This window comes from Mustela nigripes, chromosome 7 (genome assembly GCF_022355385.1).
Source record: "Mustela nigripes isolate SB6536 chromosome 7, MUSNIG.SB6536, whole genome shotgun sequence".
In the NCBI taxonomy this organism is placed as follows: domain Eukaryota; kingdom Metazoa; phylum Chordata; class Mammalia; order Carnivora; family Mustelidae; genus Mustela; species Mustela nigripes.
The window spans coordinates 122,583,967-122,602,848 of NC_081563.1; the positions used below are offsets into that span (position 1 = coordinate 122,583,967).

Genomic DNA, 18,882 nt, shown 5'->3' on the forward strand with positions numbered 1-18,882 from the left:
TGGAGAGGCAACAAGGCTCGAGAACAAAGAAAATCTTGAGGGCTAGTAAGTCTGAATGAAGAAATCAGACATCAAAAAATTCTCCACACCACACATCAGTGCAGCAATTAACCCTCTGCGTCAACTACATTTTGAACAAAGTCCCAGGGAGTTTATGTGGCTCATCAAACTGTAATTCTCAGTCACTGTCAAATTTCAACAAGAAGCAGGTGGCAGTCTGGAAAACCTGTGTGCTTTGTTTTGGGGAGGGAGGCGGTGACACGCTTTTGGCACAACAGGAAATGCTGACCTCAGAAGGCCTGAAGGGAAATGAAAGCTTTTTCATCTCTCAGCAATAACTAGCTGGGAAACATAAAGAATTAAACAAATAAAATCCCACTCACAACAGCCAGACCCAGACAGAATACTCAGGATTAGGCTCAGAGTGAGAACTATGCTGGACTCGGAACATGACTCTAGGTCCCATGCTGCCTTGCTCACCGTGTCCCTAATGCCTACAAGGTTCAAGGCCCAAGCAGGTACTTCATAAGAGTTTACTGAGGCAACAGTGTATGTAAAAGACCTGAATATGTGCAGTAAATATATGAGGTTCTTCAGTTTGGCAAAGATGTCCTACTAAATGTGAAAAAGCCCATCAAAATCCCAACAAATGGATATATGTATGTATAAATACAAATATGCATATGTGTGTATACGCACGTATTTTTTTCTGTAGTCAGGGACTACAGTCAGGGAGAGATTAAAAAAGAATAATTCTGAAGTTTATCCTCAATAATATGAGCAAAGGAATAGAAATACTGATCAAAAGAAGACAAAGGTTAAACACACACCAACATAGATAATAAGTATATTTCATGGACATTGTTTTATATGAATGGAGGAAAAGATGTACTATCTAATAAAAAATCAGACACATTTGGAAATAAATTAGATCCCCATTATATATAACATGTGCCAAAATTGCAGAAAGACTACAGACTGAAATGTAAAATAAAAGGCAATCAAAGAAATCCAATTAAAGATTCTCAGGTGAGAAAAACGTATTAATTCAAGGGGTGCTTTGGTAGCTTGGTTGGTTAAGCATCTGACTTAATCTCAGGGTTGTGAGTTCAAGCCCCGTATTGGGCTCCATGCCAGGCATGAAGCCTACTTAAAAATTAAAAGAAAGACAGAGAGAAAGAAATAACTTAATTCAATACTGCAGAATATCCAAAAGGATCAGGCATTGGTGGTACCAGGTAATCCTGAAAATGGGGATGCAAAGAGTCTGAAACAGAGGAACTGGCTGAAGGTCAAGTACCAGCCTATAGATTCCCCCACCCCAGCCTCGAAGAGGGTAGAAACAGAAGACCTGTACTGTGCTCTACCCCATGAGATACTAACCACAGCTATTTCTCTCCAGCGCTTCCCCACAATCGGCTCCCAGTACAATCAAGTTCCCATCCTCTATGCAGAAGAGAGGGAGAGACGTCCTGACATACAGACACGGGTGGTCCAGCTACACGGACAGTGTTCACGCACAGGAAGGAAGCCTCTGACCCGAGTCCCGGGGGCTCTGCTTCAGGGATGGAGTGGGCAGGTCCTCACATGCCAGCCCTCTAGCAAGTAACAACCACAAATGGACAAAACACAAAAAACCAAAAACCAAAAACCAAAAAAAGCCATGAATGAAGAGAAAAACGAATCTCAGGGCACTGGAGAGTTGAGGCAAGAAAGCTGATTTTGGGGAGGACCAGACACGTACAGTTCCAGCCAGAGGGGACGCCACTGTCACGGCCGCAGAGGTACAGGGCAGCTGCCTTTCGGATAAACAGCTGCTGTCTTTTGGACCAGACGCACCAGAGGAAGGAGTCTGGGGCAACCAGGACTGCCAGCAGGGAGAAGGGATCTACAGAAAGCAGAGACACAGAGACGGTACACCCCAAACTGTGGCTCTAGACTCTACCGAAGACAGGCTGACGTCTCCCACTCGCACATGACTGAAGGCTGCCTCAGCTCAGGCCAGAGCTGCTGCTGACCAGACACCGACAGGAAGAGCACGCAGAATCTCACCTAGTTAACTGCCTCCAAATAAAACTCACTCTCTTTGCAGCAGCAGAACAGAATCCTGAACGTCCACAACAAAATATTGACTATGTTCTAGGGAAACCCCAAAATTATGCAATGAAATTGTGTGAAGAAACAGGAGAAATGTGACCCATTATTAAGGAAAAAGACAATCAACAGGTGTCACATCTAAAATGTTATAATTAAAGCAGCTATTATAATTACGCTCAGTGAAGGAATGTATGTAATAAAGAAAAGACAGGACATCACAGCAAAGGAACCTGAAGGTAAGAAACACGTAGAAAGCTTAGAACTAGAATACAAGCTTTAAAATACGGAAAGCACTGAAGGGGTGTAGTAATAAGCAGGGCAGAAATGACTTGAGAAGAGAGTCAGGGTGCCGGAAGACAGAAAAAACAGACTGAGACAAATAGAAAAACAGAGCTTATGGAAAGTGGAACCATAAGAGAAGGTCAAACATACAGGTGATTGGAGGCTCACAAAGAAATAAAACAATGGGGCAAAAGGGAAAAAGAACCTGAAGGAATACCGACCAAGCCCTCCAGAGCTGGATGAAACATAAACACGTACAAATTTAAGCAGCTCACTGAAATCTGCACAGGGCGAAGGCCACACATCACAGTCAAATGATTTAAGATAAAATCATAGTAAAACAACAGATTACGTACAGGAGAAAGAGGGACATAAATGCCAGCAGACCTTCTTGTCAGAAACCGTGGGGCCAGAACACAGTGGAGTAATATTAAAAGGGCTCAAAGGAGAAAAAACGCAAACCTAGAGTCCTACCGTGAAGGGGACGCAAACGAACGAAAAGAAAAAAAAATCTGACTTGGAGAAAACAGACACTGTAGGAAGACTAAAAAACAACCACCACCAAACAACCCTCTATAATGATATCTCAGAAAGGCAGACAATGCATCTGTGAAACAATCAGTTAAATGCTATGAAAATTGAAAATTTAGAGAAGAAATGTTCTAGGAAATTGAAAATATAATTACATAATGAAAACTGAGCGGTTAAAGAGGGAGGACAGAGTACAAGAAAGAATTCCACCAGAGGTGTAGCAAAACACAGTGAGATGGTAAGGAAAGAAAATCAGGTGACTGGTCCAGAAGGTCTGACATATAAACAACAGGAGATCCACAAAGAGAAAACAGAACAAGAAGTTTTTAAATGGAACATAAAATACAAATTCCCCAGAACTGAAGGAACTCCGATTTCAGATGAGAAAGACCTGCTCAGTATCAAGTTTAATGGATCCCATACAAAGGACAGTTCCGTGCAGAATTCCACAGCACTGGGAAAAAGAGGAAAAATCAAAGCTTCTGAACAGAAAAACATGTCACATGCTCAGACCACGAAGCACAAGGGCTTTGAACTTCTAAGCAGCAACCATGGAAGCTAGATGACAGTGGGCCAAATCCTTTAAATTCTGTGGGGAAATTATTCCTAGCCTAGACTCCCAAACCCAGCCAGACTGTTACTCAAGGAAAGCGGCCTGAAAACATTCCAGGGACTGTCCACATTCCCTTATCATCTACCTTCTTCAGAAGCTCCCTGAAGCCATCCATGGAATCTACCACGGAGATTTCATCCAAATGGGAAGGGAAGACACCTGCCAGCGTGATGAAGGCAGGGGGAGGTGGCAGCGGGTACGCGCAAGGGGAAGCATGTGGAAGGGGAGGGCCCGTGCGGGAGGGGAGGCCCTCAGCAGACACTGCGGAGATGGAGACAACCAGGATATGTTTGGGAGCTGAAATTGTAATAAGGAAATAGAAAAAGAAAACCAGGCAATCAAATAAAAAGATAATTTTTAGTTTAAAAAGGTAGAAAAAATTGGGGCGCCTGGGTGGCTCAGTGGGTTAAGCCGCTGCCTTCGGCTCAGGTCATGATCTCAGGGTCCTGGGATCGAGTCCCGCATCGGGCTCTCTGCTCGGCGGGGAGCCTGCTTCCCTCTCTCTCTCTCTGCCTGCCTCTCCGACTACTTGTGATTTCTCTCTGTCAAATAAATAAAAAATCTTTAAAAAAAAAAAAAGGTAGAAAAAAGATCATAAACAGCACACTAGACGGCTGGGCTGTCGCTCAGTATCTGCCCAAGTCATGCGGCAGTGACGGGGGCAAGGAGAGAAGACTGTGCTCGTCTCCCACACTGGGAACAGGTAATACCGAAAACTACAAATCATCAAGAAATTACAACTGCTAACATTATTTAGGTATGGCTATAAGTACTCAAAGAAACAGCATAAAAAGAATTTAAAGTAAGAGTTTCTGGGGCTGGGAGGGAAGGGTGCTATCCAGAAAGGCGCTTTCTCAAAAGTCTGACAAAACAGTTTGGCTCTTTAAAGTATGTGCGTGTATAACTTTGCTGGAAATAAAAACTAAATTAAAAAGAGAAAAGTTAACGAGGATATTAAGGCCAGAAGAACACTGCTGGATGCAGCTAGGGTGAAGAAACCACAAAAAAAAGTGTAAAGAAAATACTTAGGAATATTTAGATGAGTGTGCGGTTCAGGAATAGGCGAAGCCTTTTTAAGCCTATTAGTTTACGCATTTAACTTTAAATTTAAGTATAAATAAGCATTTAAGTTAATTTAAAGCTGTTGTAAGAATGCGAGTTTTGACTATTACAAAACTTGAAACTTCTAAAAAAAAGATAAACAAAACCCATACCCATAAACAAAAAGTCAAAAACCACACTGGGGAAGTATTTATGCTATATTCTTAAGTAAACAAGTTATTCTTATATTAAAAAGGCAAAGAGCAACAGAAAATGGAGGAAAAGCATGAATAAGCAGTTCACACACACAAAACTGTAAATAGCTAATATATACGGAAAATATTTACTTTCATTATTACTCAGAAATACAACTTAAAACAAGAAACCATAATTTTGGCTCATTGGATGAGCTAAGATTAAGTGGCAAAAACATTACTGATCAGAGTATGTGGAGGGGAAAGCACTGCTAAAAGGCATCACATCAAAGTAGCAATATCTTTCTAGAGGGTGTTTTGGAAATATGTATCAAGTGCTTTTAAAACTGTACATCAAAATTTATCTTAAGGAAATAACTGGGAACATTCACAATGACCCTGAAGGGATAACCACAGAGTTCCTTAAAATCCTGAAAAACTGGGGAACAACCTATGAGACAGAGAATCATCAAAATTATGTTGTAGAAAATGAGTTAAAAAAGATCATGATATATTAAATAAAAAGGTGAACTATAAGGTAGAACGCAGAATATAAACTAATGGACAACAAAACTAAATGCTTGTTTGCACAAAATGAAAAAGACACCTCACACCCCTGAGTGTGAGTGGGAGCCTGGAGACAGTGGTGAGGTTACATACGCCTGTACTTTCAAGAGACATTTAATACTTAAAATATCTGAAAACAAAATAAGCAATAGATGATAAGGACAAATAGGATAAAAAGGAGCTACACTGAGATTTGTACTTAGTAGAAGTCTGTTAATTACACTGTAGCTCATTTGGTGAGGGTTCTTTAAAAAAACAAACTGTGAACTAGTAGTTCTATATATTTTGAAGGGCAAGATGATGTATTTATAAGAAGCAAGTGTTCTGGCAATGTGGGTTTCTAATTGTAGGGAACTTATAAAATATGAAACTGCTTTAACTAGTTTTGATTTACTCATTATACCTTCCTCAAAGAAAAAAATTATGTAAGTCTAAGAATTCCCTACCCAAAGACTTTCACTATAGGACTCTGAAAAAGTCTTTTATTGTCTAATTTGGTTTTGGAAATTTATTTATGTTTCATTGAATATCAGCATATCCCATAATTGAACGTCACTTCTTTTAACACTCCTTCTATAAATTACATGTTACAACAGCAAACAGAATTTTTAAGGATCAGAATATTTAAAACAACTGTGATTTGCTATGATTATTTTATGAAACCAAAGCTTTCCTTTAAACTTAGCAATGCCTAAGCTAACAGTTCCTATGACCTTGAAAAGTCTTTTACCATTGCATAAATTCTTAAAAATCCCTTTATTATCTTGGGATCATTGATGTATCCCAGCGACTGGAAACATAAGGCCCACTGTATAAAGTAACAAGCGTAGTGCCCACACAGAATCCCAACAGCCCATATAACATAACATCACACACTTTCCACCTGCGTGAGTGACGGAATTTATAGGAATATGAACAAGAACACAGATCGGAATGCCACAGCTAGTGTATCATAAACCTTGGAGGGTTTGCTAACAAGGGACGTAAAGTATCCCCAATTCTCTTTTTGTGAACTATCAGCTTGCACTTTTTTAGCAACTTGATACAGTGATGCTTTCCAGGATGTATTTCTCTCATCGTTATTAAGGGGGAAAAAAAGAAAGGGAAAAAAAAAGCAAATGCATTGTTTTCTTAACCTTCTTTTCTCTAATGCTTTTGAATTCTGTTTCTTACAACTAAAGAGGATACAAATAAACATGGAGAATTTCCTTTTTAAGCAAACCAAGGGCTCCATATCATAGCCCGAGAAATTAGGCAGTTAAAACTGGGCCTATTTGGTCACAGATTTAACTCTTCTCCATGTTTGAATGTTTAGTTGTTAAAGCATAGTTTTTAGATGAATCAAAAAGGTACCCAAGAGAGAACTGCCCGCAGCACCTGATGCATGGCTTTGAGTCAAGCTCTCACCTTCGCTGGATGAGATAATCTTCCAGGATATCGAGACAGCGCACCATCTGGGAGAAGATGAGGACTTTGTGACCACCTGCGATCAGCTTGGGGAGCAGCTTATCAATCAGCACCAGCTTCCCTGCTGCTTGGATCATGGCCTGCAGCTGAAAGTCAGGGGCATCAGGGCTGTGGGTTTTTCGGAAATCTTCCAGAATTTTCTCCTCTGCCCCTGAAAAGGAATGCAACAAAACTATTCCTTGAACAAACTCTGAGGGTAAAAGTTGCTCTCTGCTTTACAGATCCTGAAAAAAGAATTATAGTGAACTGCTAGATCCAGACCAACAGTCCGTCGAGGCGACACGGTGTATGCACACCTGGTCCGTGCCCTCAGCAGAGGACTCTGCGGTGGGAGTGGGGCCATCGTGCAGAGAACACAAGTGCTCTGCCTTCCTGGGAAACCTTACCAGGTAGAGGAAGAACTGGAGATACCAAGCTGACTCATTCAAGTAAAGAAACCTCCACAGAAAGGCAACAAAAAGACATACTGTTGACATCATAAAATCTAGCTAATAGTGAATCCAAGCCCCATTCTGAGTTAAAATTTTATCAGAAAGCTTTATCATCAAAAAAGCTTCTGACGGGGGCGCCTGGGTGGCTCGGTGGGTTAAGCCGCTGCCTTCGGCTCGGGTCATGATCTCCGGGTCCTAGGATCGAGTCCCGCATCGGGCTCTCTGCTAGGCGGGGAGCCTGCTTCCCCCCCCCCCCCTCTGCCTGCCTCTCTGCCGACTTGTGATCTGTCAAATAAATAAATAAAATCTTAAAAAAAAAAAAAAAAAGCTTCTGCCATGTTCTCTGGTTACTACAGTTAACTGTTAATTTACCTATGGATTGCATCATGATCATTTATTCAGCTAAGTAATACAACTCCCTGTCCCGAAGGGCACGGTGTGGGCCAGGCTGCAGGTCAACAAACGGCAGCAGACTGGTCTTCTGACGGCAGAGAGCTGGTCGAGAGCTGAGCTCTGCGCACTGACTACGAGATGGCTGACCCAGATCCGCCCACCTCTCTGACACTCAGCTTCATACGCCGGAAGAAGGTGAGAACCCGCACATCCTCACACTGAATGAACTCAATATGCAGGCAGGACTGGTGGTTATCATGGGTTTTTGGCCGAGGCCACAGCAGGCCCGAGCGGCCGCCTGCTTCCCGGACTCACCGTTGATCAGGTAAGGATGGTTGCAGCACTTTCTCAGCTCCATCATGGTGTTGATGAGATTGGGCATGTTGTGCTGATTTGCCCCCTTGGTCAGGAAGGAAAAGTTCTTCTCCAAGATGGCGCGGTAGTATTTTTTCTGGATATTAGTCAGCTCTACTTCAATGATAGTCTCTTGTTTGGGGGCAAGGTTCTTTTCCACGTCATCTTTCAGCCGCCGAAGCATCATGGGTTTTAGGATAGACTGCAGTTTCTTCACCTGTCCGGGGAAACGAGAGCTGTTCACCTACCCATACCTGACTGGTTACCGGGGTAGTCCAACCTTCACTACACTCTCCTGAGCAGCTAATCACAGTGCGATGGTGGTAGACTGAATAAAAGATCACGACTAATCCCCAAACATGGGGAGTCTGTAATCAGACCTCGAGGAAAGAAGGCGGGGTCTGGTTTTAATTCCCAAGTAGTCACTGAGAACCCAGGTGGCAACCTTACAAGAGATAAAGGGAGATACGTATAAAAGACAGTACCTACTCTCTAGGAGGGAGAAAACAAATCCCTCTTGCTCTATCATGTATGCACGGTGCAGCAACTGACCTGAGGACAACTGTAGCTGTGTGAGGAGGGACAAGTGACACATTGCAAAGGGGAGACTTAGATACTGAGAGAACAAACTAAAAAGCAGACGCAATCTGGGGTAGGCGAAATGTGTGAAGGCAAAATGTGTGGGGTAGGCTCAAAAGGGGTGAAAACTTTCAGTTATAAAATAAGTCAGTCCTGGGAATGTAATTCAGAACATACGGACTATAGTAAATAATACTGTATATCTGAAAGCTGCTAAGAGAGGAGATCTTAAGGTTCTCATCACCAAAGAAAAAAACTATACTGTGGGTGTGACCGATATTTAACTACACTTAGTATGGTGATCATTTCATAACATGTACATATACTGAATCATTATCACACACACGTGAAACTAAAGTTATATGTCAATCATATCTCAGATTAAGAAAAAAAAAAATAGAAGCAATCTGGAGGCAGACCCCTCCTCCAGCTTTTAAGTAATGGCAGCAAACATGTCTGGAGTAGCAGCATGTAGAGAGTTAATCCTGTAAGACGATGTCTCCCATGCCATCAAACAAGCTGTCGAATCAGGGGCCCTTTGAGCTGACAGCAGTCTTTGCTATGATTTGTCTGTTCTTCTGCTAACAGCCCGGACCTGGACAGCAGATCTCCACTCACCTGACTGCACTGGCAAGGTGACCTGCTCCCTGTTCCAAGAAGACAACGACAGAGAAGGGATTCAAAAATCAAGACACCTGACTTAACCCTGAGCTTTAAGATGGTACCAATAAGATTAATCCTGGTGGGAAAATAAAGTAAGGAAGGGCAAGAGCAAAGGATTGAGTTCTAAGTTCATTCAGGGCTGTTTAAAATGTTTCAGGGCACCTGGGAGGCTTAGTCGGTGAAGTGTCTGCCTTCGGCTCGGGTCATGGTCCAGGTGTCCTGGGATTGAGCCCTGTGTCAGGGTCCCTACTCAGTGGGGAGCCTGCTTCTCCCTCTCCCTCTGGCCCTCTCCGCTGCTCATGCTTTTTCTCTTGCTAGCTCTCTTTCAAATAAAATCTTTGAAAAAAATGTTTTAAAAGGGGGTACATTCTGCATAAATAAGCTGTGTGCGGTGTCAATGCTTCCTGGAAAAAATATAAAGTGACTTATAGACAGTGATTTAGTAGAGTTATCAGAGCAGATCTTAAACACTGACAAATATGCTTTGCTTTGGAAGCTGATGTCTTCTGGGACTTCTATTTCCTGTGATTTAAAATATAGACATTTGATGCCATTTTTGTGGTTTTCTCCTAACTAACCCCAATCTTAAATTTAGCCCATTCATGGAACCTTGATTTCACCAACCATGGTACTTAGGAATCTATCCCCCAAGTGGATCAGGAATTACTGTATGAGAGCCCAAAGAGAAAAGACACAACTCGATCATTTTAAAGATATGGACAAATGCCAATCTGTCACATGCTGGGTTCAGCTTTACCCTTCACTTGGTTCCTACCTTGAATCATTTAGAGTATACTACATGCCAGACACTGTGCTGGTCAATACAACAAACACAACTTTGGAGAAGAGGTGGGCCTTGTCCTCAAGGAGGTCATTGTCTAGAAGAAAAAATGCATACCACAAAATAAGTGCAACGGGAGAAAAGGACACCTTGCAAATGGTCCAAAAATGGAGAGAGGGTTGGGAGCTAGCTTTTGAAAGATCAAGAGCTACTGCAAACGTAGAGAAGTGAAATGAAGTTTGATTACTCACTGCTCTGAAAGTCTGACTTGCCACAGAAGTACAAACAAACAGAACTGAACCACAGAGTGTACTCCTGACATCTGTTAGTGAAATCCCCAAACCTTCTTAGTCCCCAAGTCTCTGCCCCAACCCACTCTCACACCATTGCTAGCTTAATTCAGCGGAACTAATTATGTCATTCCTGCAATCAAAGCCTTGCGTTGCTTCCCTAAGACCTCCCAAATTCTTTAAACCATCTTCCAAGGCCTTCCCACAATCTCTCTCCCCTCTAGCCTCACACTTCACAATTCATCGACCCTGCTTCCGGCTCAATCAGATGATTCCCTATAACTGAATAAATCCCATAGCTGATTATGCCAGGTGTCTTTTATTTCTTTGCAATGCGGTCATCATCCTTTCTTTCCACAACTGAGAATACACCCACCTTTCAAAGTCCATTTCCAAACTGTTCTCTTTCCATGAAGGCTTTCCTGATTCCCAAACAGAGGTGACCTTCTCTCTTCTAATTCTATTACTTGTCCTTCCTACGGCATTTAGACTTGTCTGGCTTACTTCTGTGATTTCTAGTCAAGGTTTCTACCCAACACAGACAGATACTTATTAATATTGGCTGTTCTGAATTAGATTTTAGTCCAATAAGCTTAGACTCAAGACTAGATCTTTGAAAACCGAGGAAATCTGGGTGATTTGGACAAAACTAGACTTACCAACTAGTATATGACTGCCTTCTTTTCCTTACTACCTGTGTAGTCTGTCATACTCAAGAAGATGAGCCTGGGATGGGGTGCCTGGGTGGCTCGGTTAGTTAAGCCGCTGCCTTCGTCTCAGGTCATGATCCCACAATCCTGGGATCAAGTTCCTTGCTCGGCAGGGAGCCTGGTTCTCCTTCTGCCTCTGCCTGCCACTCTGCCTGACTGTGCTCTCTCTCAATCTCTGACAAATAAATGGGTAAAATCTTTAAAAAAAAAAAAAAAAAGAAAGAAAAAGAAAAAAGATGAGCCTGGGAACGTGCTGCAGATTATGCAGGAGGAAGGATGAAGGATGAAGAAAGCCAAGGAAGGCACCAAGCTCCTGAGTTCAGGGTAGAAGAAAATCACTGACCTCCTATGTGAGATCAATGAAGGCAAGAGGCCTGATAGGCTAACACAGGCTATTTGGATGTCAATTCATTATACCTCCAGAGTAACAGGAACACCTAATAATCAGTTTGCCCTCCTCAACATAAACAAATTAAATAAAGAAGGTAATGCTCATTTTAGCAGGGATATGAGAACTTGCTAATGCCTGTCCCCACAATGATTTGTTCTGGCCTTCATGGTGAAGGTAATCATCACATAGTTTCCTCAGTCTTTCAGGCCGCTATTTACCTGTTCCTCTGTTTTCAGATCTCCAAATTCCTCCAAGAAAGCAGTCTCTGAAGGAAACTGGGATGGCTCCAGAAAATTCAGCAAGCTGAAGAGCTCCTCCACAGAGTTCTGCAAGGGCGTCCCAGTGAGCAGCACTTTGTGTTCCTGCACAAACCAACAGCACACGACAACAGTGTTGGAGCCGGCCCGCGAGTACGCTTTTGAAGTCAGGGCATTCTGTGCTCATGGGGCAATTCAGTTTTGCTTTAATGAAAAGACAGGACGCCACCGTTCCAGGGCAGGCACGGTGAGTTCACAGATCAATCTTCCTTTCACATCACTGATTCCAGCAGCAATTTCACGTTAGTGAAAACGACATCCATCTATCCATCCATCCATCCATCCATCCATCCATCATTACTACTCTCTACATACTGGGCACTGTGCCAAGGCCGTCATCCTTGGTACCAAGCTGAAATACCTTACGTTTACTGGTCACAAATTTCATGGTATTTAAGACTCCCCTGGATACCCTTGGGAATCTACTTGTGGCAAAGGTCAAACTGTTGACCCAGTTTGTAACAACAAAACCTTCTGATGCCTGCACTATCACAGATATAGACGGCAAAAAGAAAACCAGGAATAAACAGACTATGCACAAGTAAGCTACATGCAGAATGGCTGCGGGATGCTTCCATCGTGAGCAGACGGAACCTGTGTCAAGGGAAAGAGCTCGCTAGCTCTCACCAGGGCCATGAGCTTTAGACCCTCCAGAAGTTTGCAGTTCCTGTTCTTCAATCTGTGGGCTTCATCAATTATCACACAGCTCCAGTGAATCTTTTTCAGCTCCGGGCAGTCTGCCAGGATCATCTCAAACGTTGTGATGACAACATGGAACTTGAAGACTCCTGAAAGGGGGTTTCCCTGAGGGTGACACAACGGAAGGTGAAGCTTTATGCCATGATTACAGAATTCAGCTGAGGTATTCCCAGTGGGAGCAGAGGAGGCAGCACGGAGAAATGCTAGGGCCTAGGTAAGAGAGGCCAGTAAGCACGGTACTTTCTTGTTTGGAAAAGAGAGAATAGAGGGATGAACCAGCTACTAAGACAAGAGAGAGACCTCGTTACGTTGATGAAACAAGTTAAGAGACATGGGCCCTCACAATGGTGAGACATATGAGCAAATACAGAAGACAGAGCAAGGAAGCCTTTTAGTTATTAACTGCCATGGTAAGGAAAGCAGATGGGTACTGATTCACACACTGCCAGCCAGGACTGGTCTCAACCACACAGAGCCTGAATACCCAAGGAGACCTTCTTTGCTCCTTTTCAGTTACTTTGTAACTGGGGTTCTAGCATAGGTTCAAAATACGCTTCCTGATTCACCAGGACAAGACCTACCAGGCAGACACATCTTTGTCTTTTACCTATCTTAGTGTTGTCATGAAAGAGCAGAGCTGCATCATGTTAGAGCACATCTTAAATTTCTTCTAAGTGTCTCCTTTTGCTATTAACGAAATCTCCGGGGGAGAGCATTGGCCCTCCTCTGGTTGGATTCATTTTTTACCTTGCTTGATTATAAAAACCAGTGCCCAGGACAAGCTTACAAGCATACTCAGTAAAGTGATTATAAGTAACAAAACCCCGAGAAGCCCCACAGTCTATTACGCTTTTAACAATTTAAATCCTGTCTTCTCTTTATCCTTCCCTGTTAGCCTCCTCTCCAAACTCCCTGGCTAAGAACCCATCCTCTGTACACCAATTCTTCCACTCAGTTTTTTTCACTGAGCATATAACAAGTCACATAAAGTCTTCTGCACATCAAAGCAACTTCATAAGCCAATGAAGAATTCAAGTTTTCAGTATCCTAAAAAGAGCCTCTGGCATATTTCAGAGAGTGGAAAGCATGCCCTACAAATCCTATGTTTTATCACAAACTAAACTATCAAGGAGGAGCAGGAAGTCTGCCTCCATTAACAGAAGACTCTACAAAATCAGTCAACGGTAACCCAGGGTACAGGGCATTAAAACTCCTGAAGGTAAGTGACAGGAAGGCTGATCTGAACGATGACATCAGGCTGTCTCCAGGTCTCTGAGACTCACCTGGGCGTCTCTGTACACCATCTCATACTGTTGGATCATCTGCCTGCTGATCTGGCTGCCATGGTACACAATGGCATTCATCTCTGTCCACGTCCGGAACTCCCGCTCCCAGTTCGTGATGGTGGAGAGTGGGGCGATGATAAGGAAAGGGCCGTGGATCCCCCGGAGGAAAATCTCCGAGAGAAATGTGATGGACTGGATGGTTTTTCCAAGGCCCATCTCATCAGCCAAAATACAGTTTTTTCTGAAGAGAATAAGAAATACAGATAATTCATCATTGATACAGGAAAGCGGTAGAGGTTGGGTGTAACTAAAAAGATACTTCAGAGGCACACCTTGACCTGTAAAGGTCATCAGTGAAGGGCCTTGTCTGCATTTTTTAGAGATGCAACTGAGACTCATTTTTATTCTTATGATTCATACCCTGCCTACTTCCAAAAAGGAATTATGGTAACTTGAGAGAAAATATAGGAAAAAAATCCATATACTCTAAGCTGAAAATACTAAAAGTTAAAATAACAGTGAGACACAAGGAGAAAAAAATATGCCTCAAACTTAAGCCCATTTCTATACCTGACAAACTTCATGGAAGCCAAGGCAAAAATAAGAAGATAAGTTACGTGATTTTCATGTCTATTATTTGTGTTATCGAGGGTGAACTTTTAACCCACACAGTAAATTTCTTATCAAGGTAAAAATTTTGGTCTCTCCTGGTGATCCAGAATCCCAGACTACACAGAGCTGGGGCACTCAAAGGGTGCCCCCCCCCCCCCCAAATCACTCCTGTAATTGGAGAATCACCTGGCGTAGAATCCTGGCATGCCTCATGTACAAAGATCAGAGGTAAGATCCAGAGGTAGGCACTGCAAAGCTCAGGGGAGCAGTGCTCCAAGTGGCTCTGTGAGTAGGTGGCACAGACTGCGCTAGGGCACAGGTCACCAGGGCCCCATCTGATGTGTTCTCCACAGCAGCATGCTGGCTTTAAACTCAGACTAGGGGTACACTCCAGAATGTTACAAAAATCTCAAATGTCACCTGTTTCATCTAGATTCTGATGGGAACTGAAGCATGATGAGTCCAAAAGTAAGTGGTACAGCCCAAGTCTAGAGGATCCAGGGCTCACCAACAAGTGGCAGAGTTGGGGCTCCAATCCAGATCCGTTTCCTTTCTACAGCCAATCTTTGCTAAAGAATTAGAACGATCTTTTGGATTTTGTTTCATTGAGGTTGGGCCTAATCTTCTGGCTGGGATGGTAAAGAAAAAATAAGCACAAAGTCAACGATGTCTAAAATCACTCCTGTAATTGGAGAATCACCTGGCGTAGAGTCCTGGCATGCCTCATGTACAAAGATCAGTACCCTAAACCATGGCAAGGTTACACCCTCTCACCACCTTGCTAGCTACTGTTGCTCCAAGCAGGTACGACGTTTGGGGGGGCAGGTAACTGCCTGTGCAGACAGCCCTGGTTCCGGCTCCTCACCTGTTATACCAGTTAAAAAGAAGCCAGTTCATCCCCTCCAGCTGGTACTCCCGGAGCTGGTTACTGTTCTTGTACTCTCGAGACTTCTCCAGCTTCTGCCAGGAGTCCGAAGCAGGCCTCTCCTAGTGGAGGAAGGCAGACAGAACAAAACACACAGAGAATGATGTTTGAGGAGTATAACACGAATAGGGACACAGGATAATAATGGGGAAGGTGGCAAATCTCACAACACTGTCCTGAAGCTGGTTGGCTTCAAGCTGCAGTTACTATGATCTGACTAAGGCGTACATACATACATACATACACACATACACACACACACCCCCCACCGATATAAGGCAAGCCCCCACATTTTCTAGCTTATACACACACACAAGACAAGCTCCTACATTTTCTAGCTTTCACCAGACTGAACTAAGAACATCTCTATAAAATTCGCAAGTTATTAACGAAGGAGGGAAACAGACCCACCTACATCTTGATAAGTGTTACACTGTTTTACTCAGACTCTGGGATGCCACTCCCACTTACACTTCCATCTCCCTGCAAACCAAAAGGAGTCAGGTGTTTTGGTTTCTACAGATAATTTTTCTGTGTGCATATGGCATCAGCTCAGGAAACTACAGTGGGTCAAATATTTTGTTGATTAGTTCCTACAGTCAATGTAAGGCAAAAAACCTGTAAAATCAAAACTGCAAATTCCTTAAATATTCCCAAAACACATTTTCCCATATGAAATACTAATTTCTAAATATAATTTATCTTTTCTCTACTGATAGGAAGTGTCCTATTTATCACATACTAAATTTCAATACATCCATGGAGCCATAAATAGATTCTTTATTGTGTTCCACTAGACTATCTAGTACTGTCACAAAACCCAGTTTAGAATTATTATAGGCTTTTATCTGATTAGGGAATTACTTTTTAAAAATATCTCCGCTATTCTATCTTATTTGCTATTCTGTCCTATTCTCTAATTTTAGAATCAGTTTGTCAAGTTCTTTTAATTCCCATTGAGATTTTAATTAATCAGGGGAAATTTTTAAATCTTTAGGTGTGTAGAGTTCCCACCCCAAAATTTTATTTAGGTTTTATATTATTTGGGCATAGACTTGGTTATTTTGCTTACAGACAAACTCAGACTGTCAGACAAACTGACAGATTAAAAATTCCTAATTCTAGCTATAGTTACGAATGAGAACTTTTAAGACTATAACTTTTCTAAACAGTTTTAGTCTTTGGTAATTTTGCCTTGGAGTACTACAATATAGTTTATACTTGAAACACCTTTTTTTTTTTTAAGGTCTTATTTATTTATTTGACAGAGACAGAGAGAGAAAGAGACAGAGAGAGTACAGGTGCACAGGCAGGCAGAATGGCAGGCAGAGGGGGAGGGAGAAGCAGACTCCCTGCTAAGCAGGGAGCTAGATGTGGGAATGGATCCCAGAATCCTGGGAGCATGATCTGAGCTGACGGCAGACGCCCAACCAACTGAGGCATCCAGCTGCCCCTTGAAATACATCATTAACTAAAACTAAACCATTTGCAATGTGAAATTAACAAAATGGGCCCAATTACATCATTGATATTTGGAGGTATGTAAGTGGAATCTATGATCTTCCAGAAAAATATGTATCACAGCTTACCTATAAAATTACTACCAGCTGTGGTTAGGCTAAGCCCCATAACACAGGACTCTATTGAAAATTATTACTAGTGGGGCGCCTGGGTGGCTCAGTGGGTTAAGCCGCTGCCTTCGGCTCAGGTCATGATCTCAGGGTCCTGGGATCGAGTCCCACATCGGGCTCTCTGCTCAGTGGGGTGCCTGCTTCCTCCTCTCTCTCTGCCTGCCTCTCTGCCTACTTGTGATCTCTCTCTGTCAAATAAATAAAATCTTTAAAAAAAAAAAAAAAGAAAATTATTACTAGTGTATTATTACTAATGTACAGGTACAGGTGCTCAATTTTATTAGGGAGAAAATAATTCAATATGTAAGAAAACAATGATTTTAAAGAAAAAGCTTTTAAGCAAAGATATTCCTATATAAACCCTCTTGCTCTGTTTCCTTAAAGAAGTTACATTCTTCTTAACCTACAGGAACCAGTCAGCATGGATTCCCCAAAGTCCACGTACCCCTTTAATCAGGCACACTTCCCTACTTTACCAGATACTGTGCGGAGACTTTCTGGAATGTGTTCCCAGTGACTTAAGTGGCTCACTCTCATCACGTAAGAGCCGGAGGATGGACTTTCACTGCAGATTTCTACTTTGCTGCCTTGGTAGCACTCTACAATAGAGTAATCACTCTCCAATCCAGTCACCCCTCTGTCTTTCCATCCCTCTCCAGTGCTAAAGGGTTTAGTTTAACATCACCTACTGGCCAGAAACTTCAGCCATTTGAACACAAGACCTGAATTCAACTAGACGTTTCTGGTTGATTCATAAGTAGTACAGACTACAGGAAACAACACACCCCAGGGTTCCACAACCGTCAACGGCTACTTAGTTAACCTTGAAGGAGAAGTGATTCTTGGAGTTTCCAAAGAGGCTCTGGCCTGTTAAAAGACTGTCCCAACTTTGCACAATCATCTCAGACAATGTCACTTCTTGCTTTCTCACAGTTCTGTATTTTATCTATGGGTAACTGATTTTTACCAAAAGCTTTCAGGTATAAAACGTCCTGTTCATCAACTTCAAAGCACAGCACAGATCCCTTTAAAAAATTATTCAGGTAAACTCCCGTTTGGAGCTGGTCCTTTTCTTAACACATAAAAAGACAGCTTCAGTTATATTGTGAGCTACTATTCCAATTTAGAATTTTTGAGATAACATTTCAAACTGTGCATTTTATTTTATTTTATTTTTTTTTTTTTTAAAGATTTTATTTATTTATTTGACAGAGGGAGATCACAAGTAGGCAGAGAGGCAGGCAGAGAGAGAGAGGAGGAAGCAGGCTCCCCACTGAGCAGAGAGCCCGATGCGGGACTCGATCCCAGGACCCTGAGATCATGACCTGAGCCGAAGGCAGCAGCCTAACCCACTGAGCCACCCAGGCGCCCCAAACTGTGCATTTTAAATGAGAGAACAAATAAGTCAAACAAAGGGACAAGTGTGAAATAATACGATGGTTCACGGAGAGACAAAAACAGCTGCATCACAATAGCAAAGAAGTAAAGGAAAAGTGAAATTGCCCGAAAACACTTGAGAATTCATATTCTTGCCAAATGCATGTAGTCAGTCTGAGGAAATAAGTGGGATTCGGGTTGAGAGAGTAAGAATCCTGATTACTTCAAGATACTAACTTACAATTAGCTTCAGAATGGAAAGGCTCTCTACTCTCTGCCCCACAGCGATTTGTCCCTGCCTGTGCCACACACCCCCATTAGTCTGGTGCCGTGTGTGACCACACACACACACACACACACACACACACACCTCTCCCATTAACCTGTGAGCTCCCAGGGGCTGGGCACGCACCTTCTTTGTTATTATGTCACTCAAGAGTCAGCCAACAGCAGATGATTAACAATGACTGACGAATTAACAATAGACAACAGTTGTAGAGAGGTTGAAAGAGAAATTTATTAACCAGTCATGTAGACAAAAACACCATTAAAAATTATGCATATTTCTAACCACTGTTCTGTAGCTCAGGATTCCTCCATACACTTCATATGCCAAGAAACAAAACACAAAACACTGCTTTTCAGCAGATT

General features: G+C 42.5%; 1 protein-coding gene across 5 annotated transcripts in view; it reads right to left on the minus strand.

The window, feature by feature from the left end:
* CHD6 (chromodomain helicase DNA binding protein 6) overlaps positions 1–18,882 on the minus strand; it is a 192,662-nt gene that overhangs the window by 73,428 nt on the left and 100,352 nt on the right. For all 5 annotated transcript variants that reach the window (XM_059407015.1, XM_059407012.1, XM_059407013.1 and 2 more), the window contains 6 exons: positions 15,164–15,285; positions 13,684–13,927; positions 12,329–12,505; positions 11,603–11,746; positions 7,932–8,187; positions 6,733–6,943 (listed from right to left, as the gene is read on the minus strand). In XM_059407015.1, the coding sequence (XP_059262998.1) occupies positions 6,733–6,943; positions 7,932–8,187; positions 11,603–11,746; positions 12,329–12,505; positions 13,684–13,927; positions 15,164–15,285 (1,154 nt within the window). The remainder of the gene's footprint in view (positions 1–6,732; positions 6,944–7,931; positions 8,188–11,602; positions 11,747–12,328; positions 12,506–13,683; positions 13,928–15,163; positions 15,286–18,882) is intronic.